At 40.8% G+C, this 27601-nt stretch overlaps 1 protein-coding gene across 2 annotated transcripts; it reads right to left on the bottom strand.

The window, feature by feature from the left end:
- Positions 1-3609: 3609 nt before the first annotated feature.
- Positions 3610-26712, bottom strand: LOC102782467 (mediator of RNA polymerase II transcription subunit 13-like). Of its 2 annotated transcripts, XM_087851034.1 has the most exons (30): positions 25867-26712; positions 24764-24998; positions 23542-23710; positions 20545-20690; positions 19932-20129; positions 15745-15939; positions 15472-15628; positions 15273-15380; positions 14469-15188; positions 14130-14346; positions 13390-13420; positions 13172-13293; positions 12971-13061; positions 12680-12876; positions 12394-12593; positions 11092-11981; positions 10823-10990; positions 10483-10706; positions 10158-10353; positions 9672-10053; positions 8236-8452; positions 6941-7132; positions 6595-6818; positions 6175-6317; positions 5931-6089; positions 5651-5836; positions 5430-5563; positions 4992-5156; positions 4646-4746; positions 3610-4546 (listed from the first exon to the last, which is right to left on the bottom strand). In XM_087851034.1, the coding sequence occupies exons 1-30, from the start codon at positions 25930-25932 to the stop codon at positions 4414-4416; spliced, it is 6366 nt and encodes a 2121-aa protein (XP_087707160.1). In that variant the 5' UTR covers positions 25933-26712; the 3' UTR covers positions 3610-4413. The 2 variants fall into 2 exon arrangements, with proteins under 2 accessions (XP_087707160.1, XP_087707159.1); XM_087851033.1 differs by having other exon boundaries at positions 13172-13420.
- Between the last annotated feature and the right edge of the window lie 889 nt (positions 26713-27601).

Raw genomic sequence — 27601 nt, 5'->3', positions numbered from 1 at the left:
GAGTGTACTTTTGACACTGCTTCTGCATTTAGGTTTCATTTTTAGTTTCATCTGTTTGTTCAATCTGTCTAGTACATAACATTTACTTTCTGTCATCTAGTGCATTATTATAATTAGCTTGATTAAAATCTACAATATGAGAAGTAACTTTACATGAAACATGCAAACTCATGAGCTCCTAAAAATAACAACTTGCAAAAAAGGCCACAAGGCTGAAAAGTGTGACACTGGAGTTGCATGATTTTGGTTCAACAGCCCAGATGAGCATACTAGGAAAGTGAAATGCAGGCTGAAGGTACTTAGTTATACTTAAGTTACTTATTGTTTTTAGGAAGTAAAATGTGGCCTTCTTTGTCCTCCACAGCTGTACAGGAACACTGGAAGTTGTTAGAGGGATCTCAGTTACGGCGACGTTTTGCAAGCAGTTCCCTGTCAAACAAACAAACGTCACAGTATTATTAAATTATCATTTGAACCTTAAATTCATTTAAGCATTTCACTTCATTGATGCAAGTATTTCACATGTACCTGTTTACACTGAGTTGAATTTATTTTGTGCCTGCATGCCTTGTTCATTTAATAACTGGTGCTTATGTTTGTGAGAAGCAGTTGTACATTTACAGAATATAAGGGATTATTAAACTCCACTGGGGGAAAATGAGCTGCATAAATTACTTTAAATCATATTTGTTTTTGTTTTGTCACATTTTCATATTTTCAGTCCATAAGTCTGGCATACTGGTATGAAACTGCCTTCTATATGGTGTTAAAAGACCCCCCCAAACCCTGATAAATGCATATTTTAGGACCGTAATGAACAAACAGTGAGCCGCTGCCCTCTCGTGGGCAGCGAGGGTACTGCCGGTGGGCAATAAGAGCTCATTTCTAACAAATACTTGTACTAAGTGAAATTCTCACGACATTTAAACATTTTAAATAAATATAAATACGTGATTTTAAAAGTTGCACCCCTTAAACTTTTAATCCTGTAGGATACTTTTTGTTTGATTCTTCCATAAAATCCTTTGAGACTGGTTTCAAAATGGAACAGATTTCCTCATTTAAAATCACCGTTTGGATCCTAAAGGTCATCTTTATAGTGAAGTTTAACATTTTAAAGAGAAACTCAACTGATCAAGCAAAATCCTACATTTAAAAAATGATATTCCTCCTTTTCAGACCTTTTTGTTGTGTCTTTAGCTTCACTCGAAAAAGACGAGTACTTAGGTCAGGTATTGAGGTTTGGGGGATTAGTTCAGTTATTAGACAAAGGATGTTGAAGATGGATCTGCCAGGTGGGGGGGGAGGAGGATGACCACAGAGGAAATTCATGGATGCAGTGAAGGAGGAGGGTTGGCATGATAGAGGAGGCCGTTAGGAATAAGGTGAGATAGAAGTTCCACTGAGGCGACTCCTACAATGGTCACATGAAAGAAGAAGAAAAGAAATGCTCACATATATGCTTGTTTGATGATCAGAGATTTGACTGAAGGTTTGTGTGGGCAGCACAAGAATTAGTGTTTAGACACATTACATTTTGTCTCCACCAGAGGGCGCCAATAACCATATTATTATTCAACATGCTTTTTCTAATGGTCAGATTTTAGGAGCTCTCATAAAAAGCCATTTGTAATACTATTACAAATGGCATTGTAATACTATTGGGTACTATTATTGCTAAAATACATATTTAAATGATCATGTGCTTTATCCTCTATCTGAACCGTTATTGGCCCGCAGTGTCCTCATGATGTTCCTGTTTCTGCAGAACTATCAGACAAACACAAAGTGCAGAGAGAAGAAAAACTCAGAGGTGGAGGCCAAAACAGGAACTTCCAAGTTCTCACTGAACCATTTGTGGTTAACCACTTTAACCGTTTTGGTGCCACTGTTTATATACCTGAGAGTCCTTTCTGTTTAAATTTTCAGTTTCTCTTTCTCAGAAACCTGTTATTGTTCATTACTTACATGCCTTACTCCAGAGATTAATTATATTTTAAGGATTTCAGTGTGACTGATCAACATTGTGTTAAAATTAAAAATGTCTTTTTTCTCCCCTGGATAGTTCAGATTAAAACATTCTGTAAATGTTATTTATTAAGACCTTTCTGCACCTTATTTCACCTCGCCTCCCATGCAAACAGGAGCTCAGGTCTCAGGAGGTTAACACATCATTTTCTCAGAGAGCCTTTCTGGGTTTCAGTGATCAGCTTCATGCCTAAATTGCCTTTATGGTAATTCTTCACTTTGATTTTCTGATTTGCACCTGTTTTTTCTTGTGTAAAGTGCTTTAGACGTAAAATAAATATAAAGTGTCAGCATGTATATGTATATGTGTGTATGTATATATGTTGCTTAATATTTTAGTTATTATTAGTTTTAAATTCCTAGACTAATTCTATTTTATTCTTACCTACCCCATGATTCAGAAGCTTATAGAACCACTGTTGACAATAACCTTAAGATGACCCAATTTGGGCCAAGCTTTAGCTATTGGACTACAAAGGCACGTTAGGGACACATTATGAAAAAAAATGCCATTGCTCTTTTTGCAAATAAAGTCGAAATAATATTTAGAGAATTGTGAAGCCCTTCAGAATCAGTTTCAATAACAAAGAAATTATTTTATCTTTTAACACATAAACACAGTGTAGTAATAATGGCTTGGAAGAGATGGCGCAAAAAGCTGCATCTGGTCAGAAGGAAAAACCCAAATAAACCTGGAAAAGTTGGCAGATTTGCGCAACATGAGACGGCTGACAGCGGATAGACGCAAAGAAAACTGATGGTCAGCCTCGTGCAGTAGAGAAGATTTATATCACAAGACAGCTTCTTAGCAAGTATTTAGACTTTAATCTGAAATTTTTTTCCCCTTCTGTGCCCCTAGTTCTCTGTCATAGCCCCGCTACCCAGGCCCTGTGACCGGCCAACAACCCCATATCAGCACCACTGTGCTTAAGTTAGTGTGAGGCTGATATTCTGCCCTGTCTGTTACAGCTGAGCATCTCCACTTCATTCTAATTTATTCAGATGCAACTTTGCAAACCTGAGCTGTGCTGCCATGTTGTTATTAGAGACAAGGGACTTTCTGCTGACTTTTCTGGCAACAGTGCTGTCATGAACTTTAACATGCTGAGGCCTTTACACTCTGAGAGGTAGTGCCTGTGTTGTGCAGTTTCTCTGAGCATTGCTCGGCTGAATTTGTGAATACTGTCTTGAACACTTTCCCCTTTTTTCACTGTTTGGGAAAAATTTTAAGGCCATTTCCAGATTGATGGTTAGTTCATTAAGAGCACCGTTGATGTTCTTATTCCTCAGTATCATTTTAACACACATCACTACTCCAAACCAGCAAACTGTCCAACACTCTTCCGTTTTGCTGACAATCACTAAATAAGTACATTTGACTGACTGCTTCTTGTCCTCTTAATTCCTTTGGATACAGTCAGTATGTAATTATTATTATTATTATTTTTTTTTTTTACACACTGGTTTTGTCAAATAATGAGGCAGCATGCCACATGTAGCGCTGTTGTTCACCTGAGGCTGTATTTATATACAAAAGACTATGACAGCTGCAAGCAGCTACAAAGATAAAGACGAAGACAGTAAGGTAGACACTTTATTCCTAAAACAGAAGCTGCACCATCAGTAGCGGCACACAATTACTATGTACACATATACACACACAGTTACCTAAATCTGTTATATAAAATATATAATCTGACAATGTACCTTTTAATTCCTCTTCAGAGCTCACTGAGTTACTGTGCAAGAGACTCTGGAGCCAAAGTAGACAGAGAGGTAAGTCTCATCCACTCATTGGGTGGGACACAAATGCCCAGGCCAGCTTTTACTTCATTATTACAGCATGGCAATAGAAAGGTCTGTACCCCTTTGAAAAAATAATATTCTAAAAGCAATCTACAGCAAATTCACTTGAACAGGATTTTTGTTTTGTATTTGAGAAAAATTACACTTTTGATACCAATTCCTGTACAGTGAGATGTACACACCCTCTAGGATTTGTAATATATAAAAGATATTAAGCATTAAAAATTCCACATTTAAAAACTTACAATAAATAATATATGCAGGCATTTCATTATGATAAAATCTCATAGATTGCAATCTACAGTCATTAAAAAGACATTTTTCTCCTTTATGAAATGTCCCTTGATCATCCAAAGTGATAAAATGGATTCTTGGCATCTGATTGATTCATTGGAAACTTCCAGTTAGAGTTCTGAGAGATACACCAGGACGAGGAGGAAGAGGAGGGTGCTTCGTCCACATTTACCCTGATGGAGTGTGAGGTCCTTTCGAGTGTCGGGGTGTCTTTGTAGCCGGAAATCCACAACATGTCTGAGCGATCCCTCCAATCAAATCTCAGCAGTTTGATCCCATTAGAGTTCAGAGCATGTTCATGATAAAGTTGTACATCTGGGTGAGCACCACAAAGTGAACAGGCAGACAGGAGCGCCGGTCCTGGGTGGCAGGGTCGCACGTCAGCCAGGAGAGGGCATTATATTGCTCTAGAACAAATCTGGCATGACGGAGGAGTACATGGAAATGTTAATAAAGCTGGGAGTGAAACAAATGTCTTTCTAATTATTAAAAAATTGAGTTTGGTTACAGTTCATACCTGAGCACATCAGAGGTGTGGTTAGAGTCCAGGGGGTGGGAGTGTTTACTGTGCAGAAGCTCATCTGATTGGACAGAAGACACGTGCAGGTGAAGAGAGGCCTGGAAAAGAAAGAGACAAATGAAATCAGAGTCTTCAGGTTCAACACATCTGCATGTAGAGCTGTAAAATCTCATTATTTCATCAACTGATGTAAAAGAGTCAGTATTCTTAAACCAGTAAACAAGCAGCACTGTCGATAGGTCAGAGCAACGACGACAAAGAGGCATTTTGTTGAAGAACGGCATTATTGTGATTACTCAAGACTTCATAAACATATAATTTTAGTAGTACAGATATGAGTCACCTTGAGAAAGAGTGGGCACTGGTTCTTGGCTTGGGGGCAGGCTGACCAGAACCAGTCGGGCAGCGGTCCGGCCTTCGCTGTGGAGACAAAGTAACCCAAAGCCATCGGCTGCTGCAAGATGTTGAGCGCTTCTTCGTGAGACTCCATCCGATCTGTACTCTGACCCTGCGAAACGAAGGTGATAAAGTCATCGATCAGAGCATCACTGCAGCCAAAACAGGCATCATATTTTCATAACCAAGGGGCATCTAATTTTTTTTGCTCATTAGCATGCTTTTCTTTTCTTTTTTTTAATGTAACTATTAAGTTGAGGACGAAAACCAGAAGAAGTTGTTTAATTCCTGCCGAGTGGTTCATACATCACAGCCTGTTAATAATCTTAAAGTCTGTATCTGACATTTTATATTGACGAGTGATTTCGTGAAAAAGGTGGCAGACCTTGCTTCCATCTCCCCCTTGGGGGCCCGGGGAGTGAACAGGGGAGGTTGTGGGGGAGTTGGGCAGGATGTTGATGAAGTCTGGATCCATGTCTTGTTCAAACAAATCAAAGATGTTCATTCCCTCTGATCCATCTGCAGAGAGGGAAAAATGTGTCATTCTGGCTTTTCAGCTTTGAGCAGAAATATATTGTAGCAGCTCTGTGAGCTGTGAAAACATACCGGGATTTATTGGGTTAAAGGTGTCGATGTCGATGGGCTCTGAAGTGTTAGTGTTGACCTGCACCATGGCTGACGTGGGGAATACCAGTATGTGTGTGCAGGATGTATCCTGAGGGGTGCTCAGCTGCGATGTTTGCATGTTAAGGGTGGTGCTTCGACCAAACACAGAGCCTGTCGACACTGAGTCTGCAGAGACGAGACGAAGGAGAGCGCTGTCAGATTTACAGGCTTTTTGTAAATGAAGTGAAACTAGCCAAACTTTAAATATTATTTCTTTTACCTGGCATAATCACAAAGGAACCTTGAGGCTCCATGGCAACTAAGCAGGCGCTAAGGATGCTGGGAGTGTCAGCAGCAGATATGCCGCACATCCTGCACGTCTCCTTCAGTCGCCTGCTGAGGGACTGCAAGTTCCTCCTGCTCAGCAGAATACTCCAGTCTGAAACAGACAAGACACAAGCACATAAGTGTGTGTGTGTGTGTGTATAAACTGCCCGCTCTGCAGACACTGTTGAAGTGTGTACCTCTCAGCTCGCCGTGCCCCATCCTTCCAAGCCGCCCGATAACGACCCTCCATGGCAGTGACGTGAGCTGCACCAGGCCGAGGCACCACTCCCACAGCTTCTGCAGACCCAGCCGTCGGGCTGAGCCCTTTTTCCTGCGAGCCCTGCAGCAACAATAATACAGACATGCATTTATGAGGTAGTTTTGCTTTTTAATTACTTTTGATTCTCTAGCTTTCAGTTTAATTTAGTGTCATTTACTTTCCACAGTGGGTTTAGCCTTTATTGTTTAAAAATGTTTCATTTCAGTCTTAAAACAAAGACATTTATCATATTTAGTCTTTGTTGACTAAGATTGTTTTACACTCAACTACAAAGACTTAGGTATCAATAACCAAACTGATTCTGTGGTACTGAGGTAAATCTTTCGTGAACAGGCACCTGTTCGGCACATCGATGCTGATGATGCAGGTCTCCAGCAGTTCTCCGTGTTGATCGGTGCAGGAGGCCAGCAACCATCGCTGGTCATGTGACAGACAGTAGCCGACAAACAGGACGTTGTACTTCTGCGATGCCTCACCAAACGTCTCCCCGAGCTCAGTCTGCTTGTCCTTCACTGGAGCCAAAATGAAGGGTGGCGTGTAGAGACGCAGACACTCAGGCCTCTGCACAGCACACAAACAAAAAAACCATATTCAAGTTGAGAGTGACAGAAGGTACAACAGCATAATTGTCTGTACACATACAGCTTCAACAAAACTCAGAAGTTCAGCATCAGGGTAGTTACCTCTGGGTTCTTGAGTGCCATGTCAATGGCAAGACCAGGACCAAAGCCCGTCAGAGCCTTGAAATTGGTGGAGTTGGGAAGAGGCCGACGACACTGAGTGAACACAGAGAAAGCCAGCGACTTGAGGTGCTGACTGTAGACGTGGCGCCCTGCGCTGTGCACCGGCTGGAGCAGATACTGGCAGGGAACAATCTGACACAAAAGGAGGAAAAAAGGCATTTTAGGACAGCCTGTAGTGCTGGATGTTTATGGATTTGTTAGACTTAAGCTTCACTACACATTTGTTTTTACTGAAAGTTTCTCTGTGTTACTGACTGGGTTGTGTTGTAGAAGATCATTCATGGACATGGAAATCTCAAAACAGGTCTTTCTGACAATTGCGCACTTTTTAGTAATAGTTTATGGTGAAAGAAACATTAGTGAACCCTGAACTTCAAAAACTACACTGCTGTAAGTAAGTTTAATCCCAACGTGAAATTTCTGCTTCATCCAAAGATCAGAATTGGTTTTAAAAGTATTAATCCACAGGAACGCTGTAACAGTCTCTGTAGCTCCCAGTGAAAGGCATCCACACCTTCAAATCCTTGCATATATATTTGAGTGATCAAATGTTTCTCCCCCCAAATATTAAAACTTTGTGAAAAGACTTTGTGCACATCAGTACTTGTAAACATCTGCACCACATTACCAGTACTGTTACTATACTGGCAAGTGTGAGTGATTATGGTAATTATAATTATGATAAGAAGTACGGGTATCTTTAATCTTATATTGTTCATAGAAGACGGAGGTCAAACCAAACCGTTTGTTTACTAAACTAAGAATATTGCCACGTCTTAGCTCGAAGGAAGAGTTAATGACAGCACATCTGAGAGATTAGCATGTCTGCAGCAATAGGACTGAATGGATATTAGCCCACACCGTTATGCTGCTGCTGTACTGAAACCATTAGCACATTCACGCCTCTTGTGTTTCAGAACTCCCTCTGGCATACTGATGCAATCTTGTGCCACTATATCACAGGTGTGGAAGTTACCACCTCCATTAGTGCCTGCTAATGATTCCCCCGCTCCTTCTCACCTCCCTTTGTGGCAGCTGGTAACCCTCTCTATTATAACCAAAGTAGAAAACTGAGCAGATGTTATTAAACTGTAGATTATATTTAGAAAATGAATTTATTTTGTGAAATATCTTTGACTTTTGGAGTCTGTTCTTTTATACACTACGCAGAATATTTAGCCGCATCTTTAATCTGCAGTTATAAAATTTTAAAACTATTAAGAGTGCTGTTCTACCTGCACAGAGACAGAGTTTCTGATGCAAGCAGGCAAGATGTGGAGCATTTCCATGTAGCAGCGCAGTAGGCCCATTGTGTAGGTACTCGAATGGACTTCTCTGTCTGTGTCTTCGTAGCTGAAGGGGTCGACGATGTACACCACTATAGCAGGCGGGTAAGACACAGCATGGGACTCTCCGTCTGTTGGCTTACCCACTTTGTCTCTCTCCATTGTGCTGTTAAAAATTAGGCAGATAATTACTGAAACAGGCCAAGAAATTATCTTCATCAGATCTGTCAATAATGTTCATATTACTGTTCACAGTGTGCAACTGAAGCTTTTTGCATGCGTCCTGTGCAGCCTTAACCTTTTTGTAGACATTACTAGAAAGACATGCACATGAAAAAAACAAAAATTAACACTCAGAGCAATCAGATTAGATATTAGCCACTATTTAACCTGCCAGCCCAACTACAAAGTCCACACTTTTCTGGGCTCTGTTGATCCACACTTTGTAGTTGTTCAGTGTATTTATCTCCAGCAAATGGATGTTTGTATACTGCCGCGTGCACATTTTATTTAGGTAGCTCCCTGACATAAACTCCAGTATTTCCAGTATAATTGTGCCTGCTATGTGCTACATGTGAAAGAAACTGTCCAAATATCATGTATGAAAATGGCTCAAGCCAAATCTTGGCAGGCGCAGCTCCCATCGGAAGAAATGTAAAAATAAAATTACTGAGATGAAAGTAGAGACACGCAGCGCTCATGAGATGTGTTTTGCCATAACAAAACTTCAGATCGCACTAATATTATACTGCCTTCAAAACACGTGACACACAATACTTTTTTAGCCAGAGGATGAACTTTCCCTGCTGATTATGCAGTGTTACCAATGTGGTCATTCATCAACCTTAAATATAATCTACAACCGATAAGACTATTTGGTCAATGAATGCCTAAAAACCCCACATATCAAACAAACCATGTGTACGTGTTGGTGACCTTTGAAAGAAGGTGTCTCACAGAACTGTCGAGGAACTGAGCACGTCAGTGTGTTTTTATCAGATTGTCTTTGTAAAGCAGTTGTAGAAACAATCTCCATCTCAGCTTAAAATAATAACTCAGCACTGGTTATCTATCCCATGAATGCATACCAGTTATGAAAAGGCTTGTGAGCTAAGTACCAAACTACAACGCTCTACTACTTGAGATATTCTGTCAAATAGAAATAATTGAAATGAGCAAACTGGCATTTGCTAGGAAAAGATTCAAAATATAATCTGGCTCATGAACCGTCACAGATCCCAAGTGACTGTGCATAAAAAAAACAAAAACAAATATGACTCTGTAACAATTTTTGGGAAATATGGAGAGATAAGACAACAGCCGCCTAGTTACGGCATAAGGTCACTGGTCCTTTGGCCAGGTGATGTAACAGCAGATCTAACTACCTCTCTGGGCTCTCAGTGGGTCCTTGAGACTGGTAAGCAGACGATCCATTTTCAGCCATTCCCCCTGTGCCCTGAGAGTTTGGCTGGGGTCCATTCTGAGACGCTCCACCCTGCAAGCCTGCTGTTCCAAATGGCGAGAAGGAACTTGGCTTGGCTGAGGTCATTCCCCCGATAGTCTGTGAGCCTGAGGATGAAGAGGGAGGGGTGCTGTTGACCTGGGCAGGCTGGGCAGAGCTGGTGTTGGAGCCGGTAGTGTTGGTGCTCTGGAGTCCTGATGAAGTGCTGGAAGAGCTAGAGGTCTGGAAGGAGGGGGTGGCGGCTGTGGTAGGGTTCCGCTGGGTCAACAGAGAGCTATCCAAAGACTGCTCTGACAGGTATGGAGCTGAAATGGATCCCAAAATAAAAATGAAATGATAAATCATCATTTTTACAAACCATGCGATTTTACTTACTTTAGGTTTTCAGCACTACAAGCAATCACATTACCTAGATCATAGCAGCACACTTGAGCAAAGAGTTTGAGCTTATTAAAGGCTTCATTGTTTCCTTCTCTGGCAGCCATCTTAACGAACCAGTCACTAAGAGGCTGCTCTGTCATGCTCCTGCCTTCTTTGGTGCCAACCTTCAATATGCCCTCTGGGTGACTCTTGCAGATGGGCCTGTGTTGCCCCAGCTGGCATGCCTGTCGAGAGGAAAAAAAGAAAAGAAAAGAGAGTGCAACAGTGTGAATCACTTTTGCAGAGCTACAAAACTGTTTCTGTAGACATGTCAGCACAGGAAGGGTGAGTTTAATAAACTGCCAGGTGCATACCTCATACATTGCACTTAGATCTTTGAAAAAGGTCTTGGCCCCGCGGAGCAGAGACTCATTATCAGGGCAAATGACAACATATCCCACATCCCTCTGGGAACCAAAAGGATCCAGGAGAAGCTTCTCCCAGTAGGGCAACCCAAAAGGAGACAGTACCACAAAATCATATTCGTAACCAACCAGAAAGGTTGGGATGGGCAGAGGCTCAGGAGACTCATCAGTACCTGTGAAGATAAGGAGACAAGTTAGTGTCTTTGAAGACAACAAAGCCATAAACTTCCACAATATTCTATTTATCTCTATAAAACAAACAAACAGACAAAAAACGCTTTCGACACACCATATGATCCCCTCCCAGCCATTTTATGGAACTGCTGCCAGGTAAGTGGCCCCTGAACGCCCCAAGAGCGCACACTCCTTTTCTTCTGAATGGTGTCCTGCAGCACAGGCTGGAGGGACAACAACACCCGGAGGACATCCACAGAGTATAGCTTGCTCATGTCTGCTGCTACAAGTGGAGAAACAATAGGAAACAAGTATTACATTTCTGCTAGAAACACATAAGGAAGAACTCTACATTTAAAGCAGCAGTAATGTGAGAATACATACATTTGCGTTTGGGCCACTGATGAAGACAGGTGCTTTTCACTAGTGTTTCATCGACTTTGCCTCCTGACATATTGTCCATGAACTGCCTGCCATGCTCCAGTGCCATGTAGCAGTCGTTATAACAGTCTCTCTCTTCCACCCTTAGGAACGAACTGGGGGCTGAAGTTGGTTTGGGGTACTCCACACCAGCCATCGAGGCAAATGGATTGGTGCACTGGTCCTGCAGCAACAGGATTAACTCATCTGGAGGCTTCTCCTTCAGGCTGCTGGCTTTGTGTGATGTAGAAGCTCGCAGCTCTTCAAAACACCGCTCTGTATCTCGAGCAGCATCAGAGCCCCGTCCAACTACGTCCAGTTCATCCTCTAGAAAGAGCCCAGCTGACTGGCCAAAGCGCCGATTGGTAACAGCGCTAAAACCACAAGTGCATATATACTGGGCCTCGCCGTTGTCCTTGAGGTATACGCCTACATCTGCCCCACGGATGTTCATGTTACAGACACACACACAGCAACTGTCAAAGTTGCAGTCCTTGAAGAGGTTCATGACTGACTCTGAAAGTATGAGCGTGACGTATAGGCTGTGAGCCTCGGGAATTGAGGGCACGGTGGCTGGCTCAACAGAACTAAGGGGTCGGCAGGTGGAGGGCGTGGAGGCAGGAGAGTAAAGGTCAGAACTGTCATACTTGAGGGAGCCCTGGACGCTGGATGGGCCACGTGGAGTCCGTGGAGTGCGGGGCGTGCGCGGTGTGGGCACAGAGAAGCGTGGTGTGGCTGGGGATGGTAGAATACCTGCACCACTGTTGCTGGGAGGAGCGCTGCTGGACATGAAGGGCGGGTGGGTCTGCGGGGTGTAGGTCTGGCTATAGTCAGGCTCCACACTGGGGACATTACTGTTATATAAAGATGAACAGTGATTAGGGTTTCATGTTGAGATGTTTGGTTATATAGCAGCTGAAGAGTACTGTTTACATGCATTTACATTCTTTCTTGTTCTACATACATTGCAATGTTCATTATGTGCAGCCACCGACATGATACCTGCACATAATAAACTTGTTTCAGACATAGGATGACTTGATGGCTGGTTTAGGCTCTTTGGAAGATAAATAATGATCACTTTGAACTGTGAAACCTGCAAACTGTGAATGAATAAAAATATAGAGCTGGAAATAAGTGTAATACGTCACTTTTCAGTACAAATTTGAAGTTGAAGACTAAAACTCAAACTGTGAGAAAAACCCTTCTTGATCAACAGATTACACATCCAAGATGGGAAAAAGCTAATTCAGTATATGCATTTACCTATCTTTAGTGAGGAGACTAGTGTTGGACACTGGGGGTATCAGCTCCATTTTGCCCATGGTCCAGCTTGCCGTGTACACACAGTCTTCTGGTAGTTTGACAGGCAACAGACACTGGCTGGGTAGTGTCTTCAGGGGGGCGTACATTGAGCAGCCAATGAATGACTGACACATCTCTGGCTTGTACACAAAGGAGAAGTCCTGAAAACAAAAATACAGGTCATTTAACAATAAAGAAAAATGATCACAGTTTCCTCTCTACTTGGTAATTGCGTGATGTGTTGTACCTTTATTTCAGATGGCTTAGGGCTGCAGAAACCCTCCTCCACCTCCATCTTGAAGTGGTTATTAAGCTGGCTGCCGTCCAACAGGGTGAGCCCCGCCCCTGCTTCTAAGCTGTCCTTGCTGCCAGAGTTCATGGGAGAATAACCCTGCTGCTCCAGGGAGGGTGGGGTGGGAAACATTGTGTGCAGGTCTACTGAGCCTAAGGAAAAGACATTATTACTTCTCTTGAAACAACAACTTACATAGTTATGATCCATGATGCACAATGAGTAATTGATGATTGATTTTCCTACTTATGCAAGACAGGGGATCCAGTGCAGTTGGCTTAGTATCTTTAGAGCCAAACTTGTCATCTGTACCAACACCAGCTCTTTTGGATCCAGGCTGTGCAATGGGGAAAACAAGTCAACATATTCAGTACATCTTGGAGTTTTAACAGGCTTCATGAGGAGACATCACCATCAGCTCCTGAATATGCCACAACATGCACTCACTGCTAGCTCATCTTCATCTGAATTGAAGATTTTATCTAGGTCGCTGTAGGACACAGCCAAGTCGTTCTCGTGGATGAGGCTGGTCGAGGCTGAGGGTTTACTGCCTGTAGGACACTGTCCATCTACACCACAAAACAAATTGAGGGACATTTTTTGAATTAAAGCAAACAAATAAACATACATAGAAATCTCCAAGCAAGAATGAATAAACTTCTCACCATCTGCAGAAGTTCCAGTTCCTTCATCCACCTTGGTTAAATAAAAAGATGACAGTAATTATCGTCATGACCACTTGTTTGTCATTAAAATTTCCACTATTTGTACTTGCATACAAAGCTATGATTATCAAACATGTTCCTAAAATGAAGGTCACTATTTTGCAGACCATCGAGTGCTGATTTTCAGAGTTAGCCATAACACAACAGGGTGAGGTTTGAAACATCTAAAATCATCTGCTGATCCTTGTTACACAACTTTTCTTCTACAAATTCACAAGAGAATTTGATAAGAAAAATGTGACTCAATTATCAAGATGACTGCACAGTCTTTTCGTGATTCACTAGGGTATACGTACTGGCACTAGAAACCAAAACGTACTTTACATCAGTAAATATCTGAGCAAGCAAACATGACTGAAGCTGACAAGTATGTAAAAGCAAATTTAATTAACAGGACCTGTGATAGAGACACATTTTGTTTACTAATTAAGTACTAATGGTCAATACCCAGCAATATCAGTGTGTGCTCTCAAAAGGCAACTACTACTATGCAGCACAGAGAAATGAAGGAAATAAGCACTGGAACAGACGTGAAAATGTTTAAATGATTCACCTCCTTTAATATAAAAACACAGAAATGTTCAAAATAACTAGTTCCAACATGTACTTTACCAGGGACTGAAAGTAGATTTCATCAAATATCACAATAAACAAGGATTTCAGCCTTTGTCAGGACCCACCTTGTGTTTCTTGTTTCCATCTTTTTCAGCTCCAGACTTGTCCTTCTTCTCAGTAAAGCTAAACTCCTCATCTCCTTCGACGAAGGCATAAGGGTCTGGCTCCTCACTAGGCTCTTCATCTCCTGAGGTGGAAGCAAGATGGCTGTTTCTCCGCTGTGTATAAGTCTTGATGAGCTCTTGGGACACTTTCAGGGGATGCGAGGATCCTGACATCAACCTGGGAGGGGTGTAGGGGAGAGACATTTTTAAGGCATGCAAATACATTATTTTTAAATTCACAAAAAGAAAAAAAAAAAGATTTTTTTTAAAGCATCCGCCGATCAGACATCAGACACTCACTCTGTGACAGAGACTACACCACTTTCACTTCCTCCACCACCTGCAGAATCCTCTCTCATTTTATCTAAAGGTAGCTGGGGTGTCAGGAAGTTTGAGGGCTTTTTCTGAGGGAGGAGAAAATACTTCCATGGATTATGGGTGGAGTCATCACTGGGGCTGATGGCAGAACCTACAAAGATGGTGGGTTCAAGGGTTTCATTGTAGGTTGAGGGAAAGGGCAAAGGCATAGGCATGTTCTCCATCTGAGGCTCCTCAGATGAGCCCTTTGGTGGCATCTGACAAGGTTCCACTGATGGCGGGTAGAATGGTTGGTGAATGGGAGTTGACGAGCTCTTCATGCCACCAGGAGTCATGTCAACTTCTACGTGATCACAGGGGTGTGGGCTGAGAGGAGGGGGAGGTGGAGATCCAACAAGGTCTGCAGGAGGGCCGTGGGCGTGCAGTGTAGGGGCTTTAGACTGCACCGTGTCCACATGGTGCAAGCTGGGATACGAGCCTTCTTCCTGCGATCTGAGGCAAAGCCTCTGGGTCTGAGGCTCCAGGGATTGCTCCTCGCTCACAGAGTTGCGGTGGTGAAAAGGTGTCTGTGGCCTCTTCTGCTGCTTCTCCCCCTTCTCCAGCTTCTCACCCAGCTTGTGCTTGGGGGCTGGCAGGGCAGGCTGTCCTGATGAAGGTGGGTGTCCTGAGGTGCTGCTAGACCGCTGTTTCGAATTCTTATGTCTGTTTGGAATAAAACAAATAATGGCTATAAAATATTTAAAATAAATAACTAAATCACTGGTGAATTAACTTCACTAAACATACCTTGCGCAATTACAATGCAGCCTATGAGCTGGCTCCACAAAATCCCAGAGTCCTGTTTTTTCTGTCTCCTCCTCACAGGTTCCATTTGTCAATGAAGTAAACTTATTCCTAGAAAGAGTGGGAATACAAACACGTTATCCATCTGGATGGAGGCAAAACCAGAACAAATGCAAATTTAAAGAGATGGCCAAAAACATACTTGTTCCCTGTATGGTTTAGGTTGTACTCCTGCCATACAGACTCCACCATCTGGCTGGCCATCCTGCGAGGGATTTTACCACCGTGTAGAGTGTTGTTAGAGCTGTAGCCATCAGATGCAGAAGACAACTTGAGCCACTTCTGGGCAGGCTGATAATCTGTGAGAAGGTAAGATAAAGATGATAAAAATAAATACAATAAATAAATACAGTGGTATGCAGAGTCTCACAAAAATAAAGGCTGATGAACATGTAGTTTTAATTGTAATTCTTACCAGTCTGAGCCTCCTCTGGTGACGTTGGAGGAGTCAGAGTGACAGAGGACATGGCAGGATCTCTGTTAGCAGCCTGGCCCTGCTGAGCACCACACAAGCTTCCTGAGGCGTTGGCTGAGCCCTGAGGGACCACAGTAGGGAGGTCCGACAGAGGGAGAAGCACCAGGCAGGAAGGATAAACCATCCTTACTCCCGCTGAAAAAGACAAAAGTAAAGACATTTGTTCATTTTAAAAACTCCGCATGAAAATTCAAAACAGAACTGAACAAACCAAATACACATTTTTAAATGCAACTTTTTGGTATAACTGACTCATTTATTCACCTTCACTCTACAAAAAAAAAAAAAAAAAAAGAGAGAAAAAAAAAGGATAGTCTCTCTCAAAAGTACCAGTGACAGAGAGAACAATTTGGACTGATTTCTTTAAAACAAACAAACAAAAACACAAAAAACAGACACATTTTAGGGCTGCTGTAGACTGATCTATTTATCGCATAAATGCCAACACTCTTGTTTTTCTCGGGCTTTCCCGTATTTAACATCTCAGGTGCCTCCTGTGTTGCTGTTTTCCCAGGATACACTCGTAATTTACACGAGATTCAAACTTTATTATACTTTATACTTTATTAATAATTGTAAGGCTGCACAAATATTCTGATTTTGATCTCAACCATGACTTTGGCTTCCCACAGTTCAATGAACGGGGGATACTGGAAGCATGTGCTTCACCAACAGACCGCAAACCAAAAGCATATTAGTTGCTCCATAAACAATGACGTATGACAGCCAATCACAGCTGCTCCCTGCACTGTAAAGCTTGAGGTTTTCCTGGATAAGTCTGTATCAGTAACACCACGTTTAAAGAAAGAAATTCTAAAAAATAAAATGTCTAGTAAAGCACAAAGTGAAGAGCTTGTTTTTTTTTAAAAAAAAACAAACAAATAAAAAACAAAACAAAACAAAACAAAAAAACCAAAGTGAAGAGCTTGTCGCTTGAAGCGGAAGATAATCTGTTTGGAAATATTCAGATTTATGGTAAGTGATGTTAAAGACGAAATCACGTGTAGGGCTGCAGCTTTCGATTATTTTAGTAATCAAGTAATCTATAGATTATTCCATCGATTAATAGAATAAGAAATAATTTTATCTTATTAATGAGCAATAATAAATAGTCAGAGCTCAAGAGCTCTTTTGGTTTTTAGAAATTGCAGTGTTTTTTGTTGCATCCATCATCTGTTTCATTTGTCAAAAAAACAAAACAAAAAAAAAACCCAACCCTTGGTATTTACGTGCCACATTAAGTTTTCTTTTTTAAAGAAAACATTTTCTTAAATGCAGAAATATATAAATACTCTCAAGTAGAGTCAAAGTCAAAAAAAATAAGATAAATATGCCATCTAAACTAAGGCACAAAAAAAATCTTTACTCTGTCTTCTTGGAAGGCTTATATGTTTTGGTACATGTGTTTAAGTGTGAACGTGAATGAGTAAGTTTTTGTTTGTAAGGAGAATGTGGTGGCTGCAACGAAGAGAAGCAACCACATCAGCATTCTGAAGTTTGCCCCGTGCTTTGATGCAAAGCTTATGTGCTGCTAAAAACAAGATGTTATGATGGTGTAGACATTATTTAATATTAACAATAATTCAGTGTCCAACCTAAAATTCCTCAGGTCAGTGGCTCAGAGTTTTACATTTCATTTCATTTTTACTGGATTGTGAAAAACGCTTTAATTTTTATATTTTTAAATATTAACACAACTTAATTGAGACAGAATTTTATATTATTTCACTTTCAATCTGAAAAATGTTCTGAAAACCTTGAAATAAATCTGGTCTAGAAGACACCATGCCCTGCTTTAGACTCACACCCTTGTTCACTTCTATGTAAAATTGGATTGCTGCCATCAGCCTTCAGCAGGTTGTATAATTTAAACATGGTATCAGACTAAGTTAAAAGTTCATCTGCATATTTTAATACATATTCTGGAGGCTTACTGGAGATTTTTCACTATGTGAAACAAATTGTGGTGGATGAAGCAGTTACAAAGTTTGCCTTTCTTGAGGTCAGTGTTAGTTGATCAGGTGCTTTGATTAAAGACTCGCTTTTCCCCAGTAAAGGTTTTAATGGTGATTACAAGAACAGTGTTGCTGTTTTGGACACTAGAAACACTGTTTCTTTCACTCTCCCTGAGCTCACCATCTTGGTACCGGCTCTGCCTCTTTGCGGTGTGCAAACAGACTCCGGCTCCACATTAAACTGTGCCATCGTCTTGATCACCACTGCTGTGTTATCAGTATTTCTGTTTAAAACTGGGGGCTGTGTGGGCTTAATGTTGTCAAACTTTTGATTCACACGCTGCTTTTAAATACATTTGTAATGCAGGTCTGTTTTTAGTCGTAAATGTTGGTTTCCATGGTAACAGTGCCGCACTACGGAGCCGTGCCTTTAACAAAGCACTGAAGCAAGAATTTGTGTCGCAAATTTTTAATAATTGAATTCTTTGAAATACTCGACAAATCGTTGCAGCCATAATCGCATGCAAGGAGTGCTGTAGAACTGTGTCTTATTGAACCTTCTAAAAAAAAAAAAAACAACAAAAAAAACACACCACGAATTGCAGTATACTGATTACATGAAAGCCAAGAAAGATAATGCAATGGTTGCTAACATGAATTGTCCAACATCAATTCAAACGTCCATAAAAGCAAACCAGCGTATCCATCCAGCTCACAAATATGCACTGAAATCACAAATGAAATCAGATTCCATTTGGCCAAAAATGTGTCTCCAATAAACACGCAATCACAAGCACTTCAGGAAAATTGTCTACATACTGGACAACAGATACGTTTTCCCTTGCACTGTTATTTTTCCAGTGTGCCAAAAGCTGAACTGTATGCAAAACATCGCAAGGGACATGGACAGGGATACACAGCTGTCGAGTACTTTACTTAGAGGTTTTATTGATACCCATCCTGGATGCAAAATAGATGAAATAAAAAGACTATATTTGCTTCCAAGAGATGCACTTGTCAAGTGAATAAAGGACTGTAGTACCGTGTAAATGTGAAAGCAGTGCCCTGTTCATTTATTAATCTTGTCTCTCTAGTTTTGGTACAATTCTTTAAATTTTTTTCTTAAGAATGTACTGAATTTAGATGAATAGGGGGGGGATCTATTTTACTTTGATCCAAATATTTGTACATTAGCAGGAATGTAGCACAACATGGATCTTAAAGCACTAATGTTTACCAAGATATGTGCCGCCAAGATCACAGCACAAAAAAAAAAGTAAAAAATATGTGACTACAAATCAATGAATAATTATAACAAATAACAGGTAATAAAATCCTGATAACCATTTTGGCCATAATTTTGGCCTACGCTAACAAGCTAACTGGTGGATGAGGGTTGAAACTTTAAGCTTTGCCTAGTTTTACCAAAACTGCAAGATTGGGTATGAATTGCAGTCTGCACGCACACAATCGACCCACATGCAATTTTAATCAATCTGTCAATCCAACCTGGTGACCCACAACCTGCTTCAAAGGATGTACAGTTATTCTTGGCACAGGTAAATGGATCGCTCAATATTTTAGCTGTAGCTTTACCACTTGAGCAATTCTTATTGAGCACATGAGAAGCTTGATTTAAGTAAAGTTGGAAACCTATGCACCGAATCAAACTTACTAGACTGCTAACTCAAACGTGAACAAAAACACAAACAACACATTTTCCAACCGTTTTGAATTGGATGAGTAACACTCACATTTTCCCTCAGAATGAGCCGCCCCCTGAGCTGGACAAACAGTACTAAACTCTCTGTGCTCTGCCAATTGGACTGAAGTGCAAAACCGCAAATATTTTTAAAATAGGAATTTAGTGCATTTTGTTTTGTTTGTTTTAAAGGTTTTTGTTTTTTTAAACAGTGCATTTACTGTGATACTGTGCCATCAAGATCACCCTCATTCCTACAAATAAATACATAATCCTCCTGGACTCTGGGTTTTTTTTAGACCAAAATGTTGGCAGGTATGTCATCCTCATATCAAGAAGAGCTGAAAATGTAGCACTGTATTTTTCAACTGGCATGACTAAATAAATGAATATCAATAAACTTACCTTTCTGTTCCTTCCTTGCATTCAGTGATCAACCAACACATTATAAACATACTAAGAAGCCTTACCAACAAGGACCTCCACAGCTGCCAGGGAGTCATCCTCCCAGTCCGCATCTTCCAACTTTTCTTCCTGGACCTCCTTGGGATTGGGGCTGATGGGATAGAACTGCCTCCACTCTTCGATAAGCTTCTGAGTAGGGTGGTCTGACATCTTAAAAGCCTGGCCAGTGAGGGTCCCATTCAAGCCATATGGGCTCAGGATGACTGTAGGGCAGAGTTTAATTACTTTAATACTAAAAACAAATGGTAAATGGCCTGTATTTGTATAGTGCTTTTCTAGTCCCTAAGGACCCCAAAGCGCTTTACACAACCAGTCATCCACCCATTCACACACACATTCACACACTGGTGATGGCAAGCTACATCGTAGCCACAGCCACCCTGGGGCGCACTGACAGAGGCGAGGCTGCCGGACACTGGCGCCATCGGGCCCTCTGACCACCACCAGTAGGTAACGGGTGAAGTGTCTTGCCCAAAGACACAGTGACCGAGCCGGGGCCCGAACCGGCAACCTTCCGATTACAAGGTGAACTCCCAACTCTTGAGCCACGATCGCCCCAAAACGTTGGTCTAGTTCCATTTAATGCATGACTACTGTGCACAACTCTTGTGATCTTACCTTGCAAGGGGCTGGAGCTTTGCTGTGCAAGGCTTAGGTGTTCCTCGCTCAATCGCTGAAGAGGCTGATGCTGAGCAATCTCAACACTTGTGCACACGTTGCTGTCCCCATGTACAAAGAAGTTGAATGCACAAGAAAGGTGCTCACTGCAAGGTGAATCAAAGACAGAAACAGGCACTGTTATGCTTAGAAAGAGTGGTATACAACAGAAGCTCATCAGTAAATGAATAAACAAACACTTGTCTCAAACACCTAGAAGATAAACTCCCTAAGGGCAACTGAGATTATCGGTGTACTCTCTTTCATTCACTGTTAAGGAATGACTCAAAGAAAAAAGGCAGGGCTGATAAGGGTGAAGATAATGGAAACCATACAGTTCCTTTCATATTCCACTGGCCTCATTGATTCATATCACGTGTTCAGGTGATAATGGTAGGTTCCACATACACAAGGCTAATACCGCCAATCAGATGGTGCACGCAGTATACACACGGATTTAAAAATGGCAGTAAAGCAAACTGACAATATGAAGCACAAATATGCATAGGAAATTCTTATAGCACTGAAATGTGAAAACAATGCCATCTTTATTTTCTAACCACGTCTGGAAGGCCAGGCAGCAAAACTCACTAAAATAGTACTCGTTGACATGATTTCTGTAAAACCACAGCGCAAACTCAGCAGTTTCCAAAGACTGCTGTGTTTACCAGTCAGAGAGGGCAGGCGACAGCAAGGCTGCCAGACTCCTCTGTTAGAGGTGCAGCTTCTCTGCCACAAAACAAGCCTGTGGACCTCTTTATGTAAAAACAGAAGCTAAAAACCAGTGAGCAATAAATCACCTCTTCTTCAACACAACAGCCTTTTTATACAACTGCTAAAACTCTTTAAAACCATTGAAAAAGTAGCCAGAGGGAACTAAGCCAAAGGCTTGTGCATCAAACACAAAGTCACCCTGGATGAACACACACAAGAAATTGAAACTCAAATGAGCTTGTCGGGAAACTCTGGGGTCCTCCAGGCTCCTTATTCAACAGCAGATGCTAAATCTATGTCACCACCCTTATGGTACAGCATTACACAACTCCATTCTGAACCAGGCAGATATTTATGTGTTGCTGTTGCTAGTTCACCTCAAGCTTGTATTTGTACAACAACAACAGCCCGGTTTGGGGCTTTGGAGAGATGTGAACAATAAATGGCTGTCTTTAACTTTTTTTTCCCAAAAGCCTACAATTTCACAGAAAACTATGGATGCAATACCGTTCCTGCTGTTTGAGCCAGTGAGATCAGTAACTGCGATAATGGAATTATTTATTCTATTTTGTTTTATGTCATTCCACATTAACTACATCACATGTCAGCAGTGCTGTAGTTAAAGCAGCACATTTTGCTAGAAGCAGAGCAACGCTGCATGAAGGGCACCAGCAGTTCAATGGCATTTCACACTGGCTACAACAACAAATCACCTTATTTGTTACTTAATTTTGATTTTACAGCAAGCAGTGAACAGTGCCTTCTCACATGGCTTTTCCATAAATCTTTTCTTCATTATGTTAGGTCTAAAACTCCAACAGAACCATTTATTTCACTTAAAGTTCCGTAACAATTTGTTATCACCTTCCTTAATCAACTGTCTCATCTGCTCTGCTTTATGAGTGGCGAGAAGTGCACACAGTGAAACAGCGAACAGAATAATAGAGCAGAGACACCAGGGTGGCTGTAAATTACAACAAAACACAAAACCTCACACTGAGCTGAAAGGGCCAAATAAATTAGATAAATGTAATTATATATTAAATCTACTTAGATATTTTTATTTATTCCAAAGTAATATAACATTAAGAATCAATAACAATTTCATTTTTAAATGTAGTTATTTATTTATTACACAACTTGGATGTTTCCAGTGAACTTATTAATTCAACAATGGTATTGGACGGGTATCTGTATCAGCGCTTGTACTCAAAAAGATGGATTGGTTCACAGCAAATGAAACAGCGTAGCATGACAATGTGCCATGCCAGTGATGTTATTCAAAAGCTGCCATAATCCATCACATCATTAGATCTTGTGCAATTCCACGAATCAGAATTTTCTGAGACCTGAAGGATGTCATAGAGGCGAACCAACACTGAGTCAGTTGTACATGAATACAAAAGGTACAGACCACAGTCATGTATCTATTAAGGATTATATCAGAGATGCAGATGTTGTGTTAAAGGCAATACTTTAATGAGGTGATTACACTGTTCAAAGAAAGACTTAAAAGAGAAAAGGGTGGCTCAACCCTAAAAACAGATATAAGCTGACCACAGCATAGTCAAAACAACACATGCAACATTTCCCAAGCTGCGTCACAAATGGTAATGTGAATGATTAAAGAATGTGAAAGGCCAGATATTGTTATACTAACTTCACACCATAAAGAGCACATCAGCTCAGCTGAATTTCCCCCATAACTTAAGCAGTACACATGCACTTAAATTACCCTCTGTTTTTAGCATGTCTAACACATGCGTGCTTCCGTTCCTGATTCCTACATATGTCACATTCCATGGTTTGTTCTGCTCTGATTAAAGAAAGCCAAAAAAACAAAAACCCATACATGAATCGAATTTTAAAAAAACACTCCAACAGCCAACATGACTAATGTTTTACCCTTCCGCACAATCACAATTCATGGCACTTCACTCCACTGACATGTTTACCTTAAGCAATTGCATTAGTCCTTTTGTGTTATAAAAAAACCACCCTGACGTATGTGTAAGCTCAGGCTTAATGTGGAAAGGAACTTCTGTTGTGTCTTTGGTTCATAGTGAACTTTGTCTTAATCGGCCCTACAGATAGCAAACTATGAGATGAATATGCTCTTGTATCAGTACAAAAGACTGAATTGAACCCCAGTTAAGAGTACAGAGTATCACAAGCGAAGTGTCATCTTTAATTTAACAATTCACAGAATATCCTACAATTTTTCTAGAAAAAAGCAGGACATACCTTTTATTAATGGTCTTCTCCTCCTTTTGGTATGGCTTGACAAACCACTTGCCAATACGAACAAAGCCCCGGTTCATGAGGCAGCGCTCCAGCAGGTTGTGAATGGCTTTGAACAGGAGCGTTCGACACTCATAGGATAGACCACTTTCCCACTCACCATCCTCCTCACCTGAAACAACGCAGATGCAAACATGATGACTTTAACAATCAAAGCTTTTTTCCCCCGATAAAGCTAACCACTGTTAAATGTACTTGGTTTTGTCATACATGTGTAGCCTTAATTTGGCTATGCAAAAAACAAACAAACAAAAAAACCCCAAAAGACCACAGTTACAGCTGCTCTACCGCATATAAATACAGGAAAACATTTAATATTAATAAAAGTCTAAGTTGCTGTTATGTAATGATGTGATCCAAAATAAAAGGCTTCAACCCAGTTACTGACTTACATAACAGAAAATAAACTATTTTGTTAAATTACAGAGAAATTATTCTGTAGGTGAAGCTTACTCATGCCATTCCTTTCTGATCATCAAGAGCTATACTCCCTGCATAGTGAAAAATTCAAACTTCCAACTATGTTTGGAGCTCAAGAGACATTTGAAAAATTGTTGCCAACTTGATCTCTTTAATGAGCAATTTCTACAAGTAACACTTCATCACACCTGAGACAAAATACCTGTGTGTTAGCCCCTAAGGGTACTTCTTCTCTAAGAATATGGATATCAACAAAGCAGGATTGAATCTCCAGAAATCTAGAAGTGTGTCAGGTGACTGTGATGCACAACAACTTGTTCTAATCCTACCATGCAAGTCTGCGTCTCTATGGCTGAGGGCCAATCAATTTCACAAGGCTTTAAAGACATTCAAAGACCAGTTAGCCACAAATTCAAGGGCCTTAGAAATTATTTTTAATCAGACTTTGCATCATCAAAAATGTATAAGAATTTTTTTTAATGCAGCAAGCATTTCAGGACAGCATCTCTAGAGAGGTTTGTTATTAATATCAACAATTACACACTTCAATTTCAAATTGTTCAGATGGCACAAACTGAACTAACTGCTGCAAAAGCACAAGAGTCCACATATAATTTGGGGTAAATCACCAAATAACATTGGAATTTAATTCAGCAAAATGAAATAAACATTTTCATCTAATAAACTCTGATGTTGTCAGAATCACAAATCTTGCAGAATTCGTGGAGAGGTTAAATGAACTTACTTAAGAGCTCATTGTGGATAAGCTCTGCAAAACTGGGGTCATCACCCCACCAGAAGAGCCAGAGCTCTCTGCGACCCGGGGTTTGGTGCCTCCTCCAAACACTCAACACATCTGCCGCCAAGCATCGGCTGAAACTGCACAAGATCGGGTCCTCCTCAGTCACAGGGAAAAGGATTGGCGAGGAGGTGGGTCCTTGCCACACAAAACGCCGCCATTTTATTCCAGTCAAATCAGCCTTAAAGAGAAGAACAGTGACGTCAGAATGTGAGAATGAACACAGAGAAAAACTGAAGAGCATAAAGCTAATTTCCAGCTGTTTACTGCATAACTCTTCATGCATCTTGACTGAACACACTGCAGTAACAAGCCAGCCACTGCTTTCACTGCTAAAATTACTTTCAATTCAATTATTTTATTTTATTTATATAGTGCAAAATCACAACAGCAGTTGCCTTAGGTGCTTTATATTGTAAGGTATAGATCCTACAATTATATTGAGAAAACAGAAAAAGGAAACTTTGAATAAGCAAAGCTGAAAATTGAGGTTTGTTTACACTGTTGAAAGTTTTCCTGTACTTGTACTCTTTACACTTGCCAAGATGATCACGCCTGAAGGCATAACACACAACTATAAGGAAATAATTTACAACCAACAAGTTAACAACCAATGACAGACCTGTCAGTTTAAAACCAGACTGGTCTGTCTCAAAATGGTTGGTGACAGCCACAATTAATTTGCATGCAGTGCAGTTTAAATCAAGGGAAAACAATATGTTCAGCTGGTTTTAGAGAAACTGCTCGTTTAGTTGTTCTTTTTACCACCATGTAAATAACGTTATTGCTAGCGGAATATTTTAGCACTCAGTGCAGTGTAAACACAAGATCGTGCCATATTTATCAACCAGCCTTCAACATAGTTGTCATGCAGAATGTGCTGGCTCTGTTATGAAAGTTGGCTCAGATCACGATTTGTTAGTTGCAGGCCCGATGCCTTCACTCCAATCTGCAACTGACGTTACAAGGCTTGTTGCCTTATTAGCCAAAATGGCTTTCTGGCCTCTCAGGATCGCTAACGCTCGCTAGCTCACAGAGCAGAGTCTTACCAGGCAGAAGAGGTTGGAGTGGCAGTCCTCCAAACTGGCCCCGTTTGGTACAAAGCACGAACTCATCCTTTCACTGCGTAGTTGTAACGTTAAAATCCATGTTCTCAATCACCTTCGGGGGGCAATAGCCGATCTGGGTAACTCGCTTGCGAAGCTATGTTCAGCTCTAATTATCCCGTTAAAGCGCTGCCAACTTGCTAGCTTCAGCTAGCTGACGCTAGCTAAACAGTCAACTTCTAACCGGCGCTAGCCAACACCACTAGCCTGGCAGCTAAGCTAATGTTAGACAGACAGCCAGAACGCGTCAACTGTAAGCTTCTCGCTATACGATTCATCAATCCTATTTGAAATGTATTGTCTGATCTGGTTAGCCGCAAGCTTGCGGCTACATCACCTCAACATTAAATAATCATCGATAACAAATCGAAGAAAGACTAGCGTTAAATACAACACAGGAAAAAGTTAAATGCGCAATAAAAATACGAGCTCAAAAACTTAAAAGAAAAACTTAGATGCTGGTATGCTAATGCTAATGGCAGCTAGCTGCTCTGAAACAATTTCAAAGCGGAGGAACTCGCCCCTCCTCCCCCTGAGCTAGCCTAGCCTGCTAGCACATTCGCTAACATACCAGAGCTCCAGCGTTAGCTCGCCAGCTAAATAAAACAACCCGCTACGCCGCCCTCCTTTTCACCAAAACCACCATGGTGCTCCGTCATATTAAAACTACCCTTAAAACGAATGAAACACCCCAAACTAACGTGACTACTCATCAGCTACTCTTCTCTGCCTGCTCCATAGGTCCAGCAGATTTCCATTATTTCAGTTCATGTATTGAATTCTTTAATGGCGGCCAGGAGGACAACTCTGCCTCTCAGCTCCTATTGGCCAATTTGTGGTAATGGGGGCGTGATCCGGCTTCAAGTAGCTCCATGACTTCACAGTTTACAAGATGAAAGCTCCAGTGCATCTGTCATGCAGTGGTCACTCCTCAGTGATGCCTGTTAACGTGCAGGTTTCACTGTGCATCATCTCCTGCATAGACAGTTATGGTTAAATATTTGGTGAATTATTGTTGGTGGTGGGAACATGTGTGTGTTTGTTTGCATTGTTATGTAAAGGCCCTGATTGTAAAAATAAATAAATAAATCAAAAAAACAAAAACAAAACTGAGTTATTCTATTGTCTTCTGGGGCGTTTGCGTTGTGCACTGAATAATAATAACTAGATGACACGAAGTCATCTAGTTATTATTATTTTATAATTATTACTGAAATTCTTTCAAATGCAAATAAAGAACCAACATTTGCATGAAACACAAACACTGATCCGGCTACATACATATAGTTGACAAATTAATATGCATATATGGGAAAAATGAAGAATAAAGAAAAAAGACACATTCAGTAGTAATAATTTATTTAAGTGCATTTTTGAAATTTACTTTGAAATTAATATTAACAAACTTTTTCATGCATTGCAACACCCTAAGAAGCAAACTCAGTTCAATCAAATAAAACTCCTTTGTTCTAGATGAATCTGCAAATATGTTACCGCAGTTTAAGTTTATGTGTGCATTTCAGAACAGCTGGATTGCAGTCTCAAGATAGAAAAGGCATCAATCACGAGTTAAATCTTCATACTTTTTAAATCTAACAACAACAAAAACAGACATAAACAGATAAATTCAAGGGAAGATTTTAAATAATGAAGAAATCTAGGTCAAACTGTGTAGACA

Source organism: Neolamprologus brichardi, chromosome 14 (genome assembly GCF_056152115.1).
Source record: "Neolamprologus brichardi isolate AB-2024 chromosome 14, ASM5615211v1, whole genome shotgun sequence".
NCBI classification, from domain to species: Eukaryota; Metazoa; Chordata; class Actinopteri; order Cichliformes; family Cichlidae; genus Neolamprologus; species Neolamprologus brichardi.
This window is presented reverse-complemented; position numbering and strand designations above follow the sequence as displayed.

Bases quoted from the DNA above. Each gene is read 5' to 3' on its own strand.
- LOC102782467 (XM_087851033.1), bottom strand. From the start codon at position 25,932: ATGAGTTCGTGCTTTGTACCAAACGGGGCCAGTTTGGAGGACTGCCAC. The intron at 13,062-13,171 runs GTGAGTGCATGT...CCCATTGCACAG, and splicing joins CAGATGAAGATGAGCTAGCA to CCTGGATCCAAAAGAGCTGG. The intron at 10,054-10,157 runs GTAATGTGATTG...GATCCATTTCAG, and splicing joins AGTGTGCTGCTATGATCTAG to CTCCATACCTGTCAGAGCAG.